Source organism: Stigmatopora nigra, chromosome 1 (genome assembly GCF_051989575.1).
Source record: "Stigmatopora nigra isolate UIUO_SnigA chromosome 1, RoL_Snig_1.1, whole genome shotgun sequence".
NCBI classification, from domain to species: domain Eukaryota; kingdom Metazoa; phylum Chordata; class Actinopteri; order Syngnathiformes; family Syngnathidae; genus Stigmatopora; species Stigmatopora nigra.
Window position 1 is genome coordinate 24,773,539 of NC_135508.1, and position 20,343 is coordinate 24,793,881.

At 40.4% G+C, this 20,343-nt stretch overlaps 1 protein-coding gene across 1 annotated transcript; it reads right to left on the reverse strand.

The window, feature by feature from the left end:
* Nucleotides 1-1,183: 1,183 nt before the first annotated feature.
* On the reverse strand, nucleotides 1,184-12,274 carry LOC144198492 (prostaglandin E synthase 3-like). The gene is made up of 8 exons (XM_077719541.1): nucleotides 12,022-12,274; nucleotides 10,993-11,106; nucleotides 10,819-10,888; nucleotides 10,654-10,752; nucleotides 10,484-10,573; nucleotides 2,284-2,337; nucleotides 2,172-2,199; nucleotides 1,184-2,083 (listed from the first exon to the last, which is right to left on the reverse strand). The coding sequence occupies exons 1-8, from the start codon at nucleotides 12,039-12,041 to the stop codon at nucleotides 2,058-2,060; spliced, it is 501 nt and encodes a 166-aa protein (XP_077575667.1). The 5' UTR covers nucleotides 12,042-12,274; the 3' UTR covers nucleotides 1,184-2,057.
* Between the last annotated feature and the right edge of the window lie 8,069 nt (nucleotides 12,275-20,343).

Here is a 20,343-nt window from a genome sequence, read left to right on the forward strand (position 1 = left end):
ATGTTGTCTAAGAAACGCCATTGAGAACGTCACCCGAGCTTCTTGCACTGAACTTTTAGGGCAAGGCATTAATTCATTCACTTTCTGAACCGCTTTATACTCACTAAGGCCGCAGGGGGTGCTGGAGCCTATCCCAGCTGACTTCGGGCGAGAGGCGGGGTACACCCTAAATCGGTGGCCAGTCAATCGCAGGGCAAGAGGAGACGGACAAATATTCACTGTCACACATATAGCACTTACTACCATGCATGTCTTTGTAGTCTGGGAGGAAACCGGAGTACCTGGAGAAAACCCATGCAGACCTGGAGAGAACATGCAAACACAGGTCGACCGACCTGGATTTAAACCCAGGACCCCACAGCTGTGAGGCGACACACCGGGCCGGGCCTTAGGGCAAGGCAATAGTACCCATTAAATAACTTTGTGTAAAATGATTGCTCCAAGCATTGAACTCATTGGCTGCCACTGATGGAAATCCATTTGAACTGGAAGGTTTTTATTTGTTTCCGTCCACTATAGCACAATGGAAAATTTATTTTTTTAAATTGTAAAACAAGATTGTACAGGAATGGATGTGAAAAGGGTGTCGACTTACTTTTTATAGAGATGGCCACACAATATTTTATATTTGTCAGTGCTATTTTAGCTAATCAATGCAACTGTCCCAAATGACACATTCTAGTTGTCACAACCCATAAAATACACCTGTGGTCAAGCCCATGTTCATTGGCATAATTGTCATCACAAAATGCCTGCTTCCCAAAATCGTAACTTTTTATTTACTAACTTTTTATTTATTAACAAGTATAAGCATTTATTCCACTACCAGGTCTAAGCAATTCACAATGCAATATTAGCAGTGGTCTCAAACCGGTTCCACATAGGGCCGCAGTGGGTCCTGGTCTTTGTTCCAACCGATCCAGTGCCGACATTTTAACCAATCAGGTGTCTTAAAAATAAGTAGCACCTGACTCAAATTAACTGATTGCACTTGCAAAAGGTATCCTTGTTGAGTTGGAATGAAAACCTGCACCCACTGCGGCCCTTTGAGGACCGGTTTAAGACCACTGAGTCTTAATGCATTATTATATTATTGTTGTTTAAATAAAATTTGTGTTAAGATTTTCCATTGTGTTCAACAGGACAATATTTTTTTGCACATCAATAAAAAAAATCATGTCAGTTAAGATGTGAGCATCTGAGATTTCTCTGTTTATTAGAAATATGTAGACAAAAAAAGAATATTCACTACACTGAAATTCAACATGTCTCCTCGTACATTTTTTGTTCACCATGCAAATAGAATTTGGTCATTATACAGCATAGCATCTTTCAGACATAACCTTTACTAGCAAGGTGGTATAGTAGATTGAGAGCACAGAACCCAGAAGACAAAGACTCCAAGTAGTTTGAACTTTATTCTACAGAGTCAGGTCATGTTGGGATGGTCGAGAGAGGTGCAGTAAAGATATTCAAATTGGGAAATACTCCATTCAGAATATCCCTGTATAGTTATTGGACAGATGAAACATGTTTGATTTCATATGAAGCCATCTGTCATTTCATATAAACAAGGGAAACATGTAAGCAGGAAGTTTTAAGTTATAGAAACAAAAAAGACTGGTTATCTAATTCACTGCACATGGAAGGTTTGAGACCGCAAGTATTTTTTTCTTAAATCATTTTCTTCTACACTATTATCTGACTTAAAACCACAACATTTTGACAAAAGTTAAACTAATCATAAATCACAAACCGTTAGTCAATCTGATCAACATATATTGCTTAATTGAGGACAAGCTTTTCCATTATCCTATGCTTCGTTGGTCATATAACAGTAAAGCAAGATACCCGATGTGCAGTACAGGAAATGGAAGTGGAGATAGCGGCTCTGTACATTACCACGCAGCTTCACAGTAGCATAGAGCACATGGTATGCATTTAATTATGGCTGCCAACAGTACATTATTTTTAAGTTCTCTGCCGTTGAAAAAAAGTGTAAAAGTGTCAATTTTGTTTGCTTCCTTTGTCTATCGATCTTGTCCTTCAATGGGATCTCAGTTCACTTCCAAATCTGGCATTTCTGAAAGTAGAAATATGATTACTTTCCAGTCGAAAGCACAGGAATCACCAAGAATTATATATGACATGAGACAGAAAATATTTCTTACTTTCATCATCACTGTCTGCAGAGTCATCCTGAAAAATGAAAAGGTGAACAATCAAGTAAAACATGAGAAAGTCGGAATGAAGCTGTATTAAAAAAAATTTAAAAAATCTTACATCATCCCCATCTAGTTCAGGTTGGAAATTATCACCACCCATGTTATTCATCATCTGTAAGAAGAAAAAAAAAATCAACAATAAAACATTGGTGTATAATATCCCTCATCACTTTTTTGGACAGCCTCATTGGCTATCTGGTCTGCTGCGACCCGAGAACAGATTAGAAATTATCCTTTCTTGCAGAGCAGGCACCAACACGGTAAATTGGCTAAATTGTAAAACAGGGCTGGCGAAAAATCCCGTTTTCACTTGTGAAAAAGTCGAGGAAAACGCTCTATTTGTGGGAGATAAGTTACGCATACCGCTGAGAAGTACGTAAGACACAAAAAAGGAAAATAGATACGTAAGGTATGCAACGGTTGTACATTCAGTCGGTCTTCGATTGACCCACAAAGTAGCGTCCAAGGGGTTGGCTGGTGACGCAGCTTTACCTGAAGGGTGGGCAAAAGGCCCTGTAAAAGGATTTTCAGAGATTGTTAAAAATAAAGTAAAGGTAGTATACCGTGCCAAGGTTAAGAACAGAGCTCTCAAAATATATAAAATAAATAGAATAATAACTATAAAAGCATTCAAGTAATCAAATGGAGATAGATATACAGACGCTCCCCTACTTACGAACGAGTTACGTTCCGAGCAATTGTTCATAAGTTGAATTTGTTTGTAAGTTGATTCGGTACTATATTTTGAATTATAATTTATGTTTACGGCCTATATAAGTATATTGAAAGTTTATATAAGTGCATTTGTATGTTTAAGGCTTATATAAGTAACCAGCATTGGTTTGTACAGAAAAACATGTAATAAAATGGAGACAATACACAGTACTGTATACATACATTAGAGAGAGATTTACTGGAAACTGGCCTAAAGAAGCCATCTAATGACGATTGCAGTTTTCTTCTTTTTTTCATAATAAATGATGTGGTAGCACTGTATAGCATCATTGATTTGCAACGTTTGTGCAACGTTTAAAATTTGGGTCCTGAAAAATTCAAGTTGTATTCCCGTCCAACGCTCACCGCTTCCTCACGCGCATCAAGCTTCTTTATTATTGCCACTTTGGTTTCAAATGAAAGGGCTTGCCTCTTCCTTGCACCTCCCTCATTAGAAGCCTTTCGCTTTTCAACAACCATATTGAATAATGGATGCACGAGATATTTAATGATGAAAATGAAAAAGGTTCTTTGCGTACTGGAGATAAGTTCACGCACTTCCGCACTGCAACGAAATGGGCAAAGGAACGTGGATGCTGGGTGAGCTGAGCTCTCACAGCGCCAGGCATCAGTGTTAGCGGCGGAAAGAAGCACGACTCGGAAAAAGGCGCCCTATACAAAATTTAACTTACGAACATTTTTCGAAATAAACGCAATGCGCAGACATGTTCGCAAATACCGTTGTTCATAACTCGAATTTTCGTAAGTAGGGAAGCGTCTGTATAAATAAGTACGCTGTGACGCGTCCATAAATCTTGACGATTGCCGCGCAAAATAGAAGTATAAACGGCTAAAGAGACTACTTGGACGGATAAATGAAGTATTTAAGAGATAATAAATTGAGACCGGATGTCCCGAGAACAAGGGGAGGGAGCGTATGTAAGAAGAGAAAAAAATGGCGGCCGGCCAACTGCAGTCAAAACTGTCCATGCCACACCAGCCAAACCAAGCAGAGAGGGAGAGAGAGAAAAAAATAGAGGTAGAGATAGAACAATATGACAGTGACAAATTATGGGTCCTTTATTAAACACTGAAATGTATCATTAGGAAATGCCTAGTGGAAAGTTATTTTCCCTAAATTTTAATTAGGGTCACAGTGAGCTACAGAAAATGGCTCTTATCTTCAACACCACACCGTCTCCCTGGTTTGGTGTGGATGAGGAATTCAATAGGAATACAGCTAATGCAATTAAGCAATCCCCATATAACTATTTTATTTAGTCCAATGAAATTTTTGATGAAAATGCAGCAGCAGTACTCCAAATGTTAAACATGAAGTGGAGGAACAAATCTGCTATGCGAAATGGGGAATTTGGGAGCACTGGAAAAAAAACAAAGTGCATGATATGGAATCCCAAAGTACCATTGATTTGTAGTGATAATGGCATCCAAATTGTGTTAACAGAATAATTGATGGGATTGAAAAAAGGTTCCATTTTTCGTTATGAAATCATTGCGCCTTCATAACGAGGTCAACTGGACAACAAAATATGGAAATCCTATTTAGTAGACCATACCAAACGCCCTTATTCACTACATGATTGGAACTGGATGATGAAGCTAATCTGGCTATCTGCATAAAAGAAAAAACTTTAAAGAAACGCATTGAATTTAGGTTAGCAGAAGGAGACCGCCTCTCAACAGGACACAGACTCCACCAACGGTGGTCCCAGGAGCCTGGGTGCTCAACTCAAAGTGAGAACGTCTGTACCAAGTGTTGCTGACCAACCAGCAAACATGAAAATAGCCGAAAGGGGGATGCGAATCCACCTTGTGCACCGTAAGAAGGTTCTCTCAGTTGAAACGTTTGAGGAGACAGGTAAGATGAACTTTTTGACGTGAATGGCAAACACTCCAATATTGATGGGCTAAAGATTATTGCTTAGGGAGCAATGCCAAAACATTTTGCTCGGGGAGGAATGCTTAAGATTATCGCTTAGGGAGCAATGCCATAAACCATAGGGATTTCTTTATATTGGTTTTATTGTATCCATATAAAAAAGGTGAAAGCTTTTCAATTATGACTAAACCTTCTTAAAAAGAGTTAAAGTAAACGATCAGAAAGAAAAGAGAAACTGCAATGATAGAAAAGTAACTAGATTTTAATTTCATGCCTGACTATTGATAAATATTAAGAGTTGTATAGATGTTAGACAAACTCCAAAGACAATGGAATGTTACATTTGATAAAAAGACTGCTAGGTTGAGGTATTTTGAATTTTAAACAACTGAGTTTAATATTCAACGCGATACACATTATTGAATGAATTGGGACTTGATTAGTATGCATTTTAGTAATGGTTTTAATTGCTCTAATGGACAGTTTTGCTAAAAATATTAACCCTGACAAACAAGGGGTGGTTACATTTTAGTGGGTTCAATTCTATTCAGAATTATAAGTGTACATTTTTCTGGATATTAATTGATGTGAATGCAACTATTGCAGAGAACGGGAAAGCTGTTTTCCTGAGGAGAAAGCACCCTGGTTTGCCGTTTGTATTTTTCCTATTGTTAGTATGATAAGTTAACTTGTGTAATTGCAGGATAGGAAAAAACAAATAGTTCTTGATCTTAACAAGGAAGCACTGTTCAAAATAGAATACCAGCTAGCATTTTAAATTTTGACTGATAAGGCATTTCAATTCTCACAAACTATAGTGATGGAATAAGTAAGATTGTTGTGGTATTTGTTCATTGGGGTATTAAGCCCAACCAAATGGCTCTATGCATATGTTAAGCACGCACTGAAGACAACGACAGAATACAGCAGCTAAATAACCAGTACAAACACTTACTGCACAGTATACACAACAACAACAAAACGATTCGATCTCAAAAATTATTAATTGGTATGCAAAACATTGCACCACAGAAAGCAAAAGATGCATGGATACATGAAGGCGCAGAAAAGTCTGCAGACGACCTGTACACAGCTTAAGGCCTACCGTGCCTACCAACAAATGTATTCCAAAATTGAGCTATGGAAGGAGCCATGTCTCAACAGTGGGGGGTGATGACATGGTACAGCGTGTATTCCATGTCCCAGGGGTCTAAATGCCTACCTTTAAAAAAAACAAAAATGTAGGAACTTTTTAATTTGTGGCAGACAATGTGCAAGGTGACCTCAGGCGCAAACGGTGCCAACGTCCAAAAGGTACCTACCTATTTTAAATAAAACACGTAGAAATAGGTCTAAAAACCACTGCTCGTACCATCCGCAGACCGTGGGACTGGTAGAGCGAACAAATGGTACGATAAAACTAAGACTTAAGAAAACCATGGAAGTGATAAAGAAGCCATGGCCAGAATGCCTAACACTGGTCAAAACATATATGAAGATAGTACCAACTAGCTCAGGATTAACACCTTTTGAGATAGTTCACAGAAGACCATTCCAACTTCCTCTATGGGAAGGTGAACCATGACAAGAGACTAAGGGCGAGGCAGATCCACTAACTGAGTAGATGGTAAAAATGTTTGGAGAAACTTGTCCAAAAAACATGTAAGCTGCCGTGATCCCTTTGTCACCTTTACAGGAGGTGGTGAAGCCAGGTGACTGGATCCTGATTTAAGTCATAAGAAGGAAGTCCTCTTCATGATGGGAAAGCCCATTTGTGGCCCAACTCACCAACCTCCACAGCATCGCTAAAATGTCGAAGTGGATTCACCAATCAAGTTAGTTCGAGACACAGATGACTCTGAAAAGACTGAAAGTCGGACGGTGTCAAAAACCTTTGTCCGTGAAAAACTCATCTGACGTCTATTCACCTGCCACGAGCACCCCTCACTTGACCTTGACCACCCATAGAATTTGCACCTCTATACAGAAGACACGGTGAAAGCTGTTGCCACCCACATTACAGTGACTGCACTGTCAGTGGCAGCCTGGGAGTGTCTGAATGCCCCGCCCACAGAGACTCAAGCGGGAGAACAAGATGGTGAAATACTCCTATCACAGAGAAGAGTGAAGTGGTATGAGAACTATCTGGAGAACTACTATGTAGGTGTGGCATAATTTCATGGTGTTCCAGAGGAAACTGATTGTTGTGAATGAAAGTTGTTGTGTGTAGTCGTTTACCCTTTTCCACAGGTATCCCAAAATCCTGAATTCACTGGGTCTCGGCGTCACACTTAAATCTGCAGTGGTGCAGATGGTCTAAGATGTCTCAGTTTTAGGAGCTTAAGATCCGGGCTGACCCACTGCTTGTTATTGAAGAAACACAGGACCTTCTTGGAGGGTAGTGTTCTCGACACAGAGCTTTAAATGTTTTGTGATGCAGTGGGTCACGTTGTCAATGTCCTTGCCATGTGTACCCCACAGCACCTCCCAGTCAGTGGTTTCACAAGTCCCTGAGTACCATGCGGGTCTTCCCAGTCCGTCTTTATATGATCCTTGTGGTTGGAGGTTGTTTCCTCACTACATGAATGTAGGTGGCGATCAGATGGACCAGGTTGTGGTCTGAGCTGCCCATTGGGGGAGGAGGGGCTAAGCCAGGGGTGGGCAAACTTTTGGGCCCGGGGGCCACATTTACTTTAAAATTTTGACAGACTGGCCGGGTCAGCACAAGATATGATAAACATAAAAAACTGCATCCGTTAACAGTACATATGAAACAAACAGAAAAAAGGACTCAAGCATTGACATACTCATCACTCATCATTAAAGTACAAAGTAAAGTATAAAGGTTTGAATTAGGAATTATTAACATGTAATTTAAAGAAAGATAGAAGGGCTGTAAAACACAAAAAAACAAATAAGAGTGGACAGAGCTACTGCCACTGGTTTACGCGTGACTGTGCCATCTTGGGGTAAAAATAAATAAATAAAAATTGGGCAACGCCGGCGGGCGAGATTAAAAAGCCTAACGGGCCGCATTCCGGGCGCGCGCGGGGTAGGTTTATTGGAAACTCTAGATCGGCTGTGGGTATGAGTGTGACTGATTGGTCGTTCCTCTCGATGTGGCCACCGATTCAGGGTTACCCCACCTCTGGCCTGAAAGTCAGCTGGGATAGGCTCCAGCAACCCCCACAATCTTAATGAGGATAACGCGGGTCAGAAAATAAATGAATGAAAACAGGATCAACCGTGATTTTGTGGAGTTATTGTCAATGGGCAATGATATAAGACACAGGGTGTAATACCAATGGACAAAGCAGTGTTTGAGAACTCAAAACAAAATGGCTTTTTTCCTTGTTATTAGCTAAAAATAGTCAATTTTGAGGTTCAAAGATTCCATAAAAATGGAAATCTACATTCACCAAAATAAAAAGATTGTTTGATTTGTTTGTCGCCACTATTTACCATTTACCATTAATTATTCTTATCTCATCTCATTTTCTGAACCACTTTTCCTCATTAGAGTCGCAGGGTGTGCTGGAGCCCATCTCAGCTGACATTGGGCCAGAGGCGGGGGACACCCTGAATCGGTGCCCTGCCGATCGCAGGGCACAAGGAGACGGGTATGTTTCCTAAAGTAATTAACCGCACGTAAAACCTGCTGAACAATACTGCGATCGAACCTTTTGAGTCAAACAAAATCCACTACATGATACTGGGCCTCTTCACATTTGAATTTCCGTATTTTCACGCCCACAGAGGGCACTTAAGTCTAAAAAAAAATTCTAAAATGGATAGGGCGCCCAATAATTCAGTGAGCCTTGTGTATGTACAAAATTCAAAAATCTGTAGATGTCGCTGTATGATTCTGACCGCTGGACTATCAGGGTACATTTCTTGCTGAAGAGGTAGTTGCATATAAAAGAAAAGACCTGACGTACCAATAGAAACTTATTTAGATATTCAATTTGCAAAAGAATATGGGATTTGATCCCCAGCAATGGCACCTGCTTAAGAAGCACAGTTCAAACTGGGTGCTACGCGGAGGAACATGGAAATAAAGCAGCTTTGAGGCACCACAACAAAAATGAGTCCATGCTCCGAGAGTGGAGGGAGACAGTAAAACAGCTTCATCAAGGAAAAAACAACAACGCTGAGTTTGTGGGGCATGTAAGGCTTGGGGGTGATAGATGTCCGATGGCAAACATATTTGTACAAAAACTGACAGGCAGAATCGAGCAAAGATTTGTGAAAGTGTTGTGTATGCCTGGGCTAATGTGTCGTCTAGCAAGGCGAGCATTCGCCTAAGCTGGTCTGCATCAAAAGCCCACGACGGATTTGTATGTTTTAATGGTTTGACTTGTATTACGCGAGCACACATAACGTCAATAATGCACAAACAAACTCTGTTTTGCTCCTGTTGCCTTTTGTAAAACATGTGCAACATTATGGTAGTGCCAGCATGAAACATACAATAGTGTACATGCTAGCAATACCGTAATGTTGCGCCCATTGAGCGGAATTGCATTGTGGTTGGGAAAAACACAAATTTCACCCGCAACTGAGACAGCGCCCTTTTGAGTCGGTGAGCCCTTTAGGCGTGAAAACACTAGTTCTGGGACCAAATTGTCAAATGATTTTAACCGCATAATGAAACTGCAATTTCCAAATTGAAAAAAAAATTGTGGTATAACAGAAAGAAAAGTTTACATAACAATAGTGACACCTAGTGGCGCTTTAATAGCTAATCCTGTGATGTAAATGTGCCTGCTTGGGCAAAACTCGGGGTGTCGAAACCACAGTGGCTCTTCTTTGGTTAGAATGAAAACCTGTACCTGTGTGGTCCTTGAGGACTGGTTTGGACACCGGTGTACTAAACAAAGACCTAGTAGGGCCCTTCGGGCAGCGGTGGGCAAACTATTTCACTAAAGGGCTGCAGTTGGTGCGGATTTTCATTCCAACCCATAAAGAGGACAGTTTCACCAATCTGGTGTCCTACAAGTACAATCGTTGGATTCCATTAAGGTGCTTCTTGTTTCTTTAAAAACTCCATTGGTCAAACTGTCTGTACGAGATTGGTTGGAACAAAAACCTGCACCCACAGCAGCCCTTGAGAAGTTTGCCCACCCCTGGCTTAGGCCATAGAATAGCAAATAGTAGTACAGTGTTCCCCCGCTACTTCGCGCTTCAGTTAGCGGGGACGCAGAGCTTCGCGGATTTTTTGGGGGGGAAAAAAATACAAATATTACATTGAAACAACATATTTTACAGTTTTTTTGTTTTAACATGAATTTCACTCTCTCTACCCATATTCTATATGGTGTACTGTATACAGGGGGGTAAAAAAACAAACTTTTTTTTTAATTAAATTCAAATTAAGCATTTTGGAAGGGGAATCCCTACTTCGCAGAAATGCACTTATCGCGGGTGGTTCCGGTCCCCATTAACCGCGATAAGCGAGGGAACACTGTACACACTTTATCCACAAACAATTATGTAATCATTACAAGCACTGTGCACATACTCTTAAATTCAGCATTTGTCATGCCAAGTGATATAACTATGGCAGCCACATTTTAGTTGGAATTAAGAATGAGACCTGTATTTTGGCTTTGAAAAAAATATTGCAAATTTTAAGAGTTCTTACATCTGAGAATTGATCAAAGTTGCCCGTCTCCTCCTCCGAGTCATCCTCCCACTGTTTCCAGTTGTTAAAGTCAAGGCTGACCCACCGTGGCTGTGGAGACACACCACATAAAAAGTCATCCAAAACTTTAGGTATTTTTTTAAATGTGACAACTTTGAAAGCCAACTGACCTGAACTTTCTCTTTGGTAAGCCTAGGCCATGACTTGCCTGGCTGTGCTTTCCGCAAGTAGCACAACACAGATCTATCTGTGCGTTTGTGTTTGGATTCCTGGACTCAGGAAGTTATTGATTGTGAGGATGGTGAAACACATCAGTGAAGTAATACAATACTTACATTTTGATCAATGGCATCAAAAAGTTCCATTTCATTGTCATGTTTGACATTGTCAGTTCCTCCAACACAACTGTAGGGGTTAAAAAAAAAAAAGATTATTACTGCACCCGCCCTTGTCTTATTTTGTTTGTCTATGGATCGGACCAAATTCATTTTCAAGTGAATATTCCATACCTGAAAGCACATTTTGTTTTGTCAAAAGTGACATTTACATTTTTGCTGTCCACAACACAAAACTCTATGAAAACAGAGTCCCTAGTATCGTACCACTTGGCACTGGCTGGATGCCTGTGAAGAAAATAAAAAATAATTCATTTTCAATCAATCATTATAGTTCAATAAACAATGTTTGCATTTCAAATTTTACTTTGTAAGCTTTGGATAAAAGACAAAATTACAACAATACTGTTTAAACAAATGTAACTATAATTTAAAACTACATTCAAACAAAAGCAATATCAGGTGGCTAATAGGCTGGAATACTGATATATAATCCATTCCTCTACTTTGTTAAAAAATAAATGTCAGTATCAGGTGACGACAGCATCAAACGACAGAGGAACATTCCGTATTAAAAAGTCTCCTAATTTTACGTTTAAAAGGGTATTTTTTGTTGAAATATGCCACCCATTCTTGACGTAAAGTTACATTTGATGTTGAGTTGAAATATTTTAAGTATAAAGTGCATTACAATTGTCACGATCCTCTACAGACAATTCAATGAATTCCTGCCATGAGCCAAAACCTCTTTATAGAGGAACGGAAAATGACCTGGATCACTCAAAATTCTTATTTTCAATTATGGCTATACTATAGACAATAAAACCTCAAAAGAACTCCGCAGTCCTTCAGCACAAATCTGATTTTCATTAGAAGCGGCAAAAATGCAGTTGAATGAATTAAATGTGCTAACACGCCTAAGAGGAGTTTGTTGAGCCATGCGGTGTACCTGACATACGCCGTAACGTAAAACTAAATAAAGTTGTCATATTCCAAACGTATCTTTGCGTACAGAGTAAGGGACATGATCAAGAGTATTTTAAAAAGTGGACTGAATTTGCTTAACACCGCTGGTTCATGATAGTTCACAGTTAAGCTAGGTAAAGGCCAGTCTCCCGCCATTACCACAGAATGTTCACCGGGAGGCTAATGTTAGCAATACGTATTTCCAGTTTTCAGCCCTGGCTGAGTCACACAACTTACGCTTCTTGATGGGAAGTCATTGTCTTCTTTGGGGGACAAAACAGTCTCGCGAAGAGAACGCCAAATGGCTGTGGAGTAAATAAGCGTTTGCCACACACAAGCAACGCAAAACGTCACCAAGCCAGGGGGGAATTTGACCGAGTGTGTTGTTACGTAGTGTGGCTTCGTGAATAGCAATGGAGGAAGGCGTGCGTTCACTCGACTAGACCTTTCTAGAGCTTTCGTTTTTTACTGTCGTGTCGAGGAGCTGCCGCCGCCACCTGACGCGATTGATACGACTTCAGCACGTCCCAACTTCTTTTCTGTCTTGCAAATTTGCGTCAAATCGTAAACGGACATCTTCCCTTGAATATAGTCTTCCCTCGATTATCGCGACTTCACATATCGCAAATTCCTGTCTTTGCCATTTTTTTTCTGCTATGAATTATATATATTTTATATAAGTTCATAAAAATGTGAACATCCTCCAAACTCGCAAGTGGAATCCACTCCCCTGTCTTCTGCTTATTACTGGGACTCAGCACAAACAAAAAATACTTAATAATAATAGGGGTGATCCTACTTAGCAATTTTTTGATCATCGCAGCAATGTCTGACTACATTTACGGCAACCTTTTAATAATTGTGAACTTTGTAATTTAACGTGCCAAGGTGATTAACTCATTCACTGCAATTGACGTTTAATCCAATTTATCAGAGGGGCTGGCAGGGATCGAATTGTCTCAGTCAAAATGGGTTAGATGCGCAGTGAATGGCACTAAAAGATGAACTATAACATCCATTTTATGATCTCATTAAAATCCTGTTCACACTGGTTAATTCTGGACATATAATGGAACTTTTGGGGATTGTTTAACCCGATACCACATCAACATCATTCCACCCAAACTCCCATTTTTATTTGCCTGAAGATTATTGCATTCAGCTGAAAAATATATTTTTTAAATGTCCTAGCCATTTTTCAAATTAATATAATTTTATTCTTAAATTAATTTTTTTTTGAAACTTATGCTTATAAATTGCTTAATTTTATGGGGTGTTATTGTAATTAGTTATTTCGTTCATTTTTTAGATCTTTTTTTACGCAGGTTGTTTTTTAAATAATGTTTTTTTTCCAAGTAATTTTTTGCGTGTTTTTTTTTTAATTATTTTTGAAACCTCCATTTTTCAATTAATTTTCTGAGGTTGTCTTTTGTATATACTTTTTCTTCACATTTCAAATATTTTTTCACGGGTTGTTTTTTAATAATTTTTTTCCTTGATCTTGAAATAAGTTTTGAAAAATTTTAAACTAATTTTGGAATTATTTTTAAACTAATTTTGGAATTATTTTTAAACTAATTTTAGAATTATTTTAAAATAATGTTTGAATTATTTTTAAACTAATGTTTGAATTATTTTTAAACTATTTTTTGAATTATTTTTAAACTATTTTTTGAATTATTTTGAAACTAATTTTAGAATAATTTTTCAACTTATTTTTGAATAATTTTTCAACTATTTTTTTGAATAATTTTTACAAAGATTTTTGAATAAATTTTTAAATTATTTTAGAATTATTTTTAAAATAATTTTAGAATAATTTTAAAAAATATTTTAGAATTATTTTTCTAATAATTTTAGGTTATTTTTCTGATAATTTCAGAAATACTTTTCAAATAATTTAAAAATTATTTTTCAAATAATTTTAGAATTATTTTTCAAATAATTTTAGAATTATTTCTCAAAATTTTAGAATTATTTTTCAAATAATTTTAGAATTCTTTTTCAAATAATATTTGAATTATTTTTCAAACAATGTATTATTATTATTTTGCCCACGTGCCTTGACCTTTTTATTTTTTGTCATTAAACTGATGAACTTTGTTTTGGTTCTAAATAACTGTCACATTGCGATGTTGGATCATTAATACAGCAGAGTGAGCACAATATCCCCTTGTCAGGTCTCAACATTAGAAATAAGCCATAAGTACAGAGGAAATGAATCATCAACAACTAAAGGTTTAGTCCTCATTTAGATCCACAACAAAATGTTTTCATCTGGTAACAACTTGGTTTGAGCATTTTTTCGGCACTAAAATGTTATACAGAACCAACAGCGAAGAACAATAATAATAAAAAATAATAATAATCAGACATTGGCCTTGTCTTCATCATTGACTCAACAAAACCCTAATTGTAATATCATGCCCAGTTGCGTGTGACGAAATTGGTGGTGCTTCTCCACAAAGTGCGCTTTCCCGGCAAAAGAGCCAAATTAGTAATCATTTCAGACTCGACACCCAGCAGTGATGGATACACGGGATTTTGTGTTGTGCCGCAAGTTTAAAGTCATGTTGGATGTGGGGAAAAACTGTCCTTAAGCCTATTTGTCCGTACTTTGTGGTACCTGTAGCGTCTGCAAGAGGGCAGCAGCTCGAACTGGTTGTGACCAGGGTGGTATGGGTGCCCGACAATGTTCCTGGCTCTGCTGAGGTAACGAGGGCTGGCGATGTCTTCCAGTGAGGGCAGAGAACAACCGACAATCTTCTGGGCAGTGTTAAACACTCTCTGCATAGCCTTTTTGTCTGCTGCCATGCTTCCAGCGTGTCACAATGTAATGCAGTATGCCAGCATGCTCTCCACAGTGGCACTATAGAAGGTTATCAGAAGTTTAGTGTCCAAGTTGTTCCTCCTCAGTACCCTGAGGAAATGGAGTAATTTCTGGGCCTTCTAAACCACTGCTGTTGTGTTTGTAGACCAGGAGAGCTTATCCGCGATGCCGATCCCCAGGAATTTAAAGGACTGGACCCGGTCTACACACACTCCATTTATGAGGAGTGGAGCCAGATCTGTGCTGTGTTTGCGAAAATTCCAGGATAATTTTTTTGGTCTTTGCGGTGTTTAGTGTGAGATTGTTCACCGACCACCACAAAGACAGTTTGTTGACCTCATCTCTGTAGGCCAACTCATCCCCTCCTGAGATGATTCCGACCACAGTGGTGTCATCGGCAAATTTGATGATGGAGTTGGACTGGTGGGTCGGTGTACAGTCGTGTGTGTACAGAGAGTACAGAAGAGGACTCAGTACACAGCCTTGAGGGGAGCCAATGCTCAGTGTAATGGAGGAAGAGAGGTGGGGACCAAGCCTAACGGTTTGTGGTCGGTTGTTTAAGAAGTTCTTTATCCAGCAGCAGATGAAAGAGGATAGCCCAAGGTGGGAGAACTTCTCAGCAACAATGTCCGGTATTATAGTGTTGAACGCTGAGCTATAATCAACGAAAAGCATTCCCACGTAATTCCCATGGTGCTTGAGGTGGCTGAGTGCTGTGTGTAGAGCTACGGCGAGAGCATCCTCAGTGGACCTGTTTGCTCTATAAGCAAACTGATGAGGGTCAACTGAGGGAGGGATTGTATCCCTGATATGAGGGGTGACCAACTTTTCAAAGCACTTGATGATCACAGGCATGAGTGCAACAGGCCTTTTAGTCATTCAGGCTGTCAATGGTTGGCTTTAGGGACAGGGATAATGGTGGTAGATTTCAAGCAGGATGAAATGATGGATCGTTGTAGGGAACAATTGAACATTTTTGTGAAAACACCAGCCAACTGGTCAGCACAGGCTTGGAGCACCATCCCAGGTACTCCGTCGGTGCCAGCAGCCTTCCTGGTTATCACAGTCCGCATTACCAGGCTCACTTCAAGTTCCTGAAGCTCCAGTGTAATGCTGCAGGGGGATGGTGGAGGTGTTGAGACTGGGTCTGATTGGTCAGTCTCAAAGCGGGCAAAGAAACGGTTCAGTTACTCTGCTAGTGACGCATCTGCGTTAACAGACACATTATTGTCATTTAATTTGTAGTATGTCGTATTCCCTGACACATCTTCTTTGGGTTATTTACTGTGAAGTGCTCATCAATTTTCCTTATATTTGCTGCCTTGGCCTTTTTAGTGCCTCTTCAGTTCTGCTCTGGGAGTGCTGTATTGTACCTGGTCCCCTGACCTGAAGGCGGTCTTACGGCATTTAATGAGTGCCTGTGTCTCACTGGTCATCCAGGGTTGTTGATTAGGAAAAACCTGTATCAGTTTACCAACAGTGACGTTGTCCGTGTAGTTTTTGATGTAGTAAAGTACAGTGTCCGTGTAGTCCTGGAGGTTGTGGTGTTCAAAAAGTTTCCAGATGGTGCGGGAAAAACAGTCCTGCAGCTGAGAAAGGGCGTCCTCGGGCCATGTTTTTATTATCTTTATTTGCAGCCTTGTAGCCTCCAGAGTGGAGTGTATGCGGGGGTGAGGGACAGGCAGAGAGGGTCTGATCCAGCCAGGTGAGGGAGGGATGTGGCTCTAGAAGCATGTTTGATATTAGAATAAACATGGTCTAGTTTTATCTCCTCTGGTGTAACACTTCACGTACTGGATAAATTTAGGCAGAACAGTCTATAGAAGTTTTGTTGAAGTCACCAGCGACAATAAAGACTCCATCAGGGTGGTCAATCTGCTGTTTGTTAATAGACGCTAACAGGAGGTTAAGTGCCGTGCTAACATTAACATCCGGAAGGATGTAAACAGCTATTATGTACAATGACAATCGTTAGCTCTGTAGGTAGATAGAAGGGTAATTGTACACTATGTTTTGAGTTCTAACGTGTTGCTAATATATATGGGTGTAATTGTATATTAATGGGGTTTTGTGTTGATGAAGATAACAGTAAAGTTAGATTGAAGAAGCAACAACTAATCACTGTTCGGATTATTTCTCTGTGTTTCAAGATTAAAATGCAGGGTGCAATATTTGGAGGCACCCCTGGGCTTGCTGTTCAGATCTCCAGTGTCCATGACCTGCTCACTGAATTCTGAGCCAGCTAAATCCCCCAAACACTACAAACCATGCAGATGGAAGTGAGAATAGGTGTTGCTGTTTGAGAAGAACTGGAAGTTGGCGGTTTAGTACTTGTCATCTGAGGCCAATCCGAGATCATCATAGGGACAGAAAAGACGTGCCAGTTTAGAGTTCACTCCTGTACAGTCAAAAGAACTCCTACATTGTCGATAAAATGGAACAGTTGCTCGAAGAGGTGGTATGAACATTGCGCAACTTGACAGAAAATAACCTACTGGAAATATGTGATTTTCTCAACATATTAGGAAGTGTTAAATGGAAATCGCGTATATCATAACTCACATTAGGAAGTACCTAGAAAGAGAAGAACTAGACGATGAAGGCATGTCTGAATTGTTGGAACTGAAGAATAAAATATCAGATATGAAGGATGACGTCAAAAGAGATGCAAACGACAAACAAGGATCAGAATTGGGAGACTGCAAAAACTTTGCTCCAGCTACCAGATGCTGCGGACCCTCAGAGGGGTGTCTCCCCAGACCCAGCCAAGCTCATACTGGCACAAAGACTTCAAAATTACTGGCAAAATAGGTGAACGAGGCCAGAAGGACAAGATGACATTCTCAAGCCTTGTCATCAAATTGAAATTGTACTGAATAGGGGTTACCTAGATATGGAAATCATTGATGCTGTTATCAGGGCTATCTCCCCCAGTTTGCAGCCACGTAATTATTTGGAAGAAAAACCTAATCTAACCCTTCCCACACTCAAATGGATCCTAGAAGTTCATTTTCAGGAAAGGAGTGCTACCGACCTCTATCAACAGTTAGCTTCAGAAGTGCAGCATATCAAAGAGACTCCACAAAGTTTCTTAATGCGAGTCTTGGGTCTTAGGCAGAAGGTACTGTTTGCATCTCGAGAATCAGAATCAGGACTTCAGTACGACCCAAGTAAAGTCCAGCGTATGTGCTTGCACACAAATACCCACTGGTCTCCAGCTTGACAGTGTTAGGGTAGATATTTAGCCTCTCTTGCTGGACTGTACGACTTCAAATGAGCTTTTACTAGAGCGGTTAAATGTAGCCTGTGCTGATGAAATGGAAAGGAGAAATAAAAAGAAGTTTAGTGCCCTACAGGAAGCGACACATGTTAGCATGGTACAGTCAGAAGACAACCTACCATTTGCCCCGGAGGAGAAAAAACAAAAGTGTCCCCCGAGGCACTAGCGGAGTTGACTGAACTTAAGATAAGTGTTGCTTCTCTTGAAGATCTCAGTGCAGAAATAGCTCAGATCAGAGAGACACTACAGCAGACTATGTTTCAGCCACAATCCTACCCCCCACCCTCAGTTAGAAGACCAGATAGGGACCCCCAGCCACCTTCTGCTCAACAAAATTACTACATCCAGCCCCCGGCACCCCACTGGAACACTAGTCGCCCTATCTATGTCACAAGGAGGTGTTTTGCCTGTCAGCAGGGAAGGCGAGATGTGCGGTGCACACACCGTTATCCGCGTGGGAGTGGAGAACATTTCCAAGCATGATGTAAAGTCCGAGGTGTCAGACCACTAAGAGAAGCCCCTTTTAAATGGCTGGTGGTCAACCATGAACAAGGAAATGTCCCCTTTGACTCTGCCTTCCTTGAAGATGTGTTGTCCAGTGTCAGAGGCAAATGAGACAGCTGCTGCGTCAATCAACTCCATTCCAAAAGAAGAGACCATAGCAGAGCTAACTCAGGAAAGGGAAGATGGGGTTTGTGTGCTTTGTGGCACATCCACTGCACCATCCATCGTCAATCCTCCCAACATACAACAACACCAGGTGGGAACTCAGCTACACCTGATGGTGGACCTTGCCAATTCAAAGGCAAAGATCAGAGGACTTAGACAAGAGCTAGAAGATAGGAATGAACAACTGCTGGACAACAGACACAAGCAGGAAAACATGGAGAGAAATAAAGAGCCTCCAGCAGGAGAATTTGAAGCTGCTCGTAGAAGCCCGTGTCTGCCACGATGAACTGGATGCGCCGACAGAGCGCGCAATCAAAGCTAAATTAGCTGGAGTGAGGTGGCAAGCTACAGGGAGGAAATGCACAAGATGGAGTTTTACAAGGCCAAAGTGGAAGATCTCAAAGAGGATAACAGAATACTGCAGGAAACCAAAGAGGTGTTTGAGGATCAATTGGCAGGCTGGAGGGCACGCTCAGAACAAAACCACCAGCATAAGCACAGCCTCCTGATGAAGGCCCGGATCTACGATATGGATAAGGGAAGGGATGCAGATTGTAAATGCATTGAGGAGCTGCAGGATGAAAACGACTTTATGTTTAGCTCAGAGGATCATGGCTCAGCACCTAGGATGGGAGATAGAACAACCATCTTAAACTAATGACAACTTTCAGGGGCGGCAGACTCGAAGTGAGGTGAGTGAGCAGATCCACAGACTGTTAAAACTGGAGGAGAACGAAAGTAGTCTCCAGACTGTCGAAGAGCTAAGCTCTGTTCATATTCACAAGAGCATGCAGTCCTACAAACATACTCACTACAGTGAGGTTGATGCCCAAGTCGCTTTGGTGTAGTGGCTGGAAGTTATTGACAAATGAAAACGTCATTCACACAGCCAGAGAAACAGAAGATATTTAATACACACAATTTGAGGCTCCAAGCCACTGTAGAAGAGCTTCGGATTACAGCCCGGGGGTTGGAACAAGTGGAAACAAAGAAGCAGTTTGGAACATGAAACAACAAACAAGGGGAGAGATATTTGGAATGTACTGATGTCAAGACATTTGTTTTATAGCGGAGTGTGTGACATGCGAAAGTGTTTAATATATTAACGATTGCATGTTGGGGATGTATAACTAGGTTTGGATTGGATGTGTCGGTGTTTGATTATTGCTGCCTTGTTGCACATAGCTTGAAGCACGGGAGATTTTTTGTCATAACAGTAGAGTTGGATTGAAGAAGCAACAACTAATCACTGTTCTGATTATTTCTCCGTGTTTCAGGGTATGCTGGTTGGTGTAGAGGCCGGTTGAGTTTGTGGTTTACAATATACAATTTAGCATGTGAGAAAGGAGATGTTTAGTAATGTTTATTTACTCATGAATTGCGAGCGTGAATGTCCGAGTCTCAGGTCATGCAGATGGATGTACCACGCTACCTTCGGCTGCCATTACCGTTTCCATTATTAGTAGTTTCAATGTCAGTTTTTGAAAGGAAGTTATGTTATTGTATTTCATTGTTTGCCTTGTTGAATAGTTGAGAAGGACTTCTCGAGGTTGTAAAAAGAAAAGATACAAGTTATGACCGTAGATTGAAGAAGTGTAATTGTACGTTTAAATATATGTATACATCTCTCTCTCTCTCTCTCTCTCTCTCTCTCTCTCTCTCTCTCTCTCTCTCTCTCTCTCTCTCTCTCTCTCTCTCTCTCTCTCTCTCTCTCTCTCTCTCTCTCTCTCTCTCTCTCTCTCTCTCTCTCTCTCTCTCTCTCTCTCTCTCTCTCTCTCTC

Coding starts and splice junctions, on each gene's coding strand:
- LOC144198492 (XM_077719541.1), bottom strand. CDS start 12,041: ATGACTTCCCATCAAGAAGC. Junction 10,889..10,992: donor AAAACAAAATGTGCTTTCAG/GTATGGAATATT, acceptor TAACCCCTACAG/TTGTGTTGGAGGAACTGACA. Junction 2,338..10,483: donor ACTTTGATCAATTCTCAGAT/GTAAGAACTCTT, acceptor TTCTTCTTACAG/ATGATGAATAACATGGGTGG.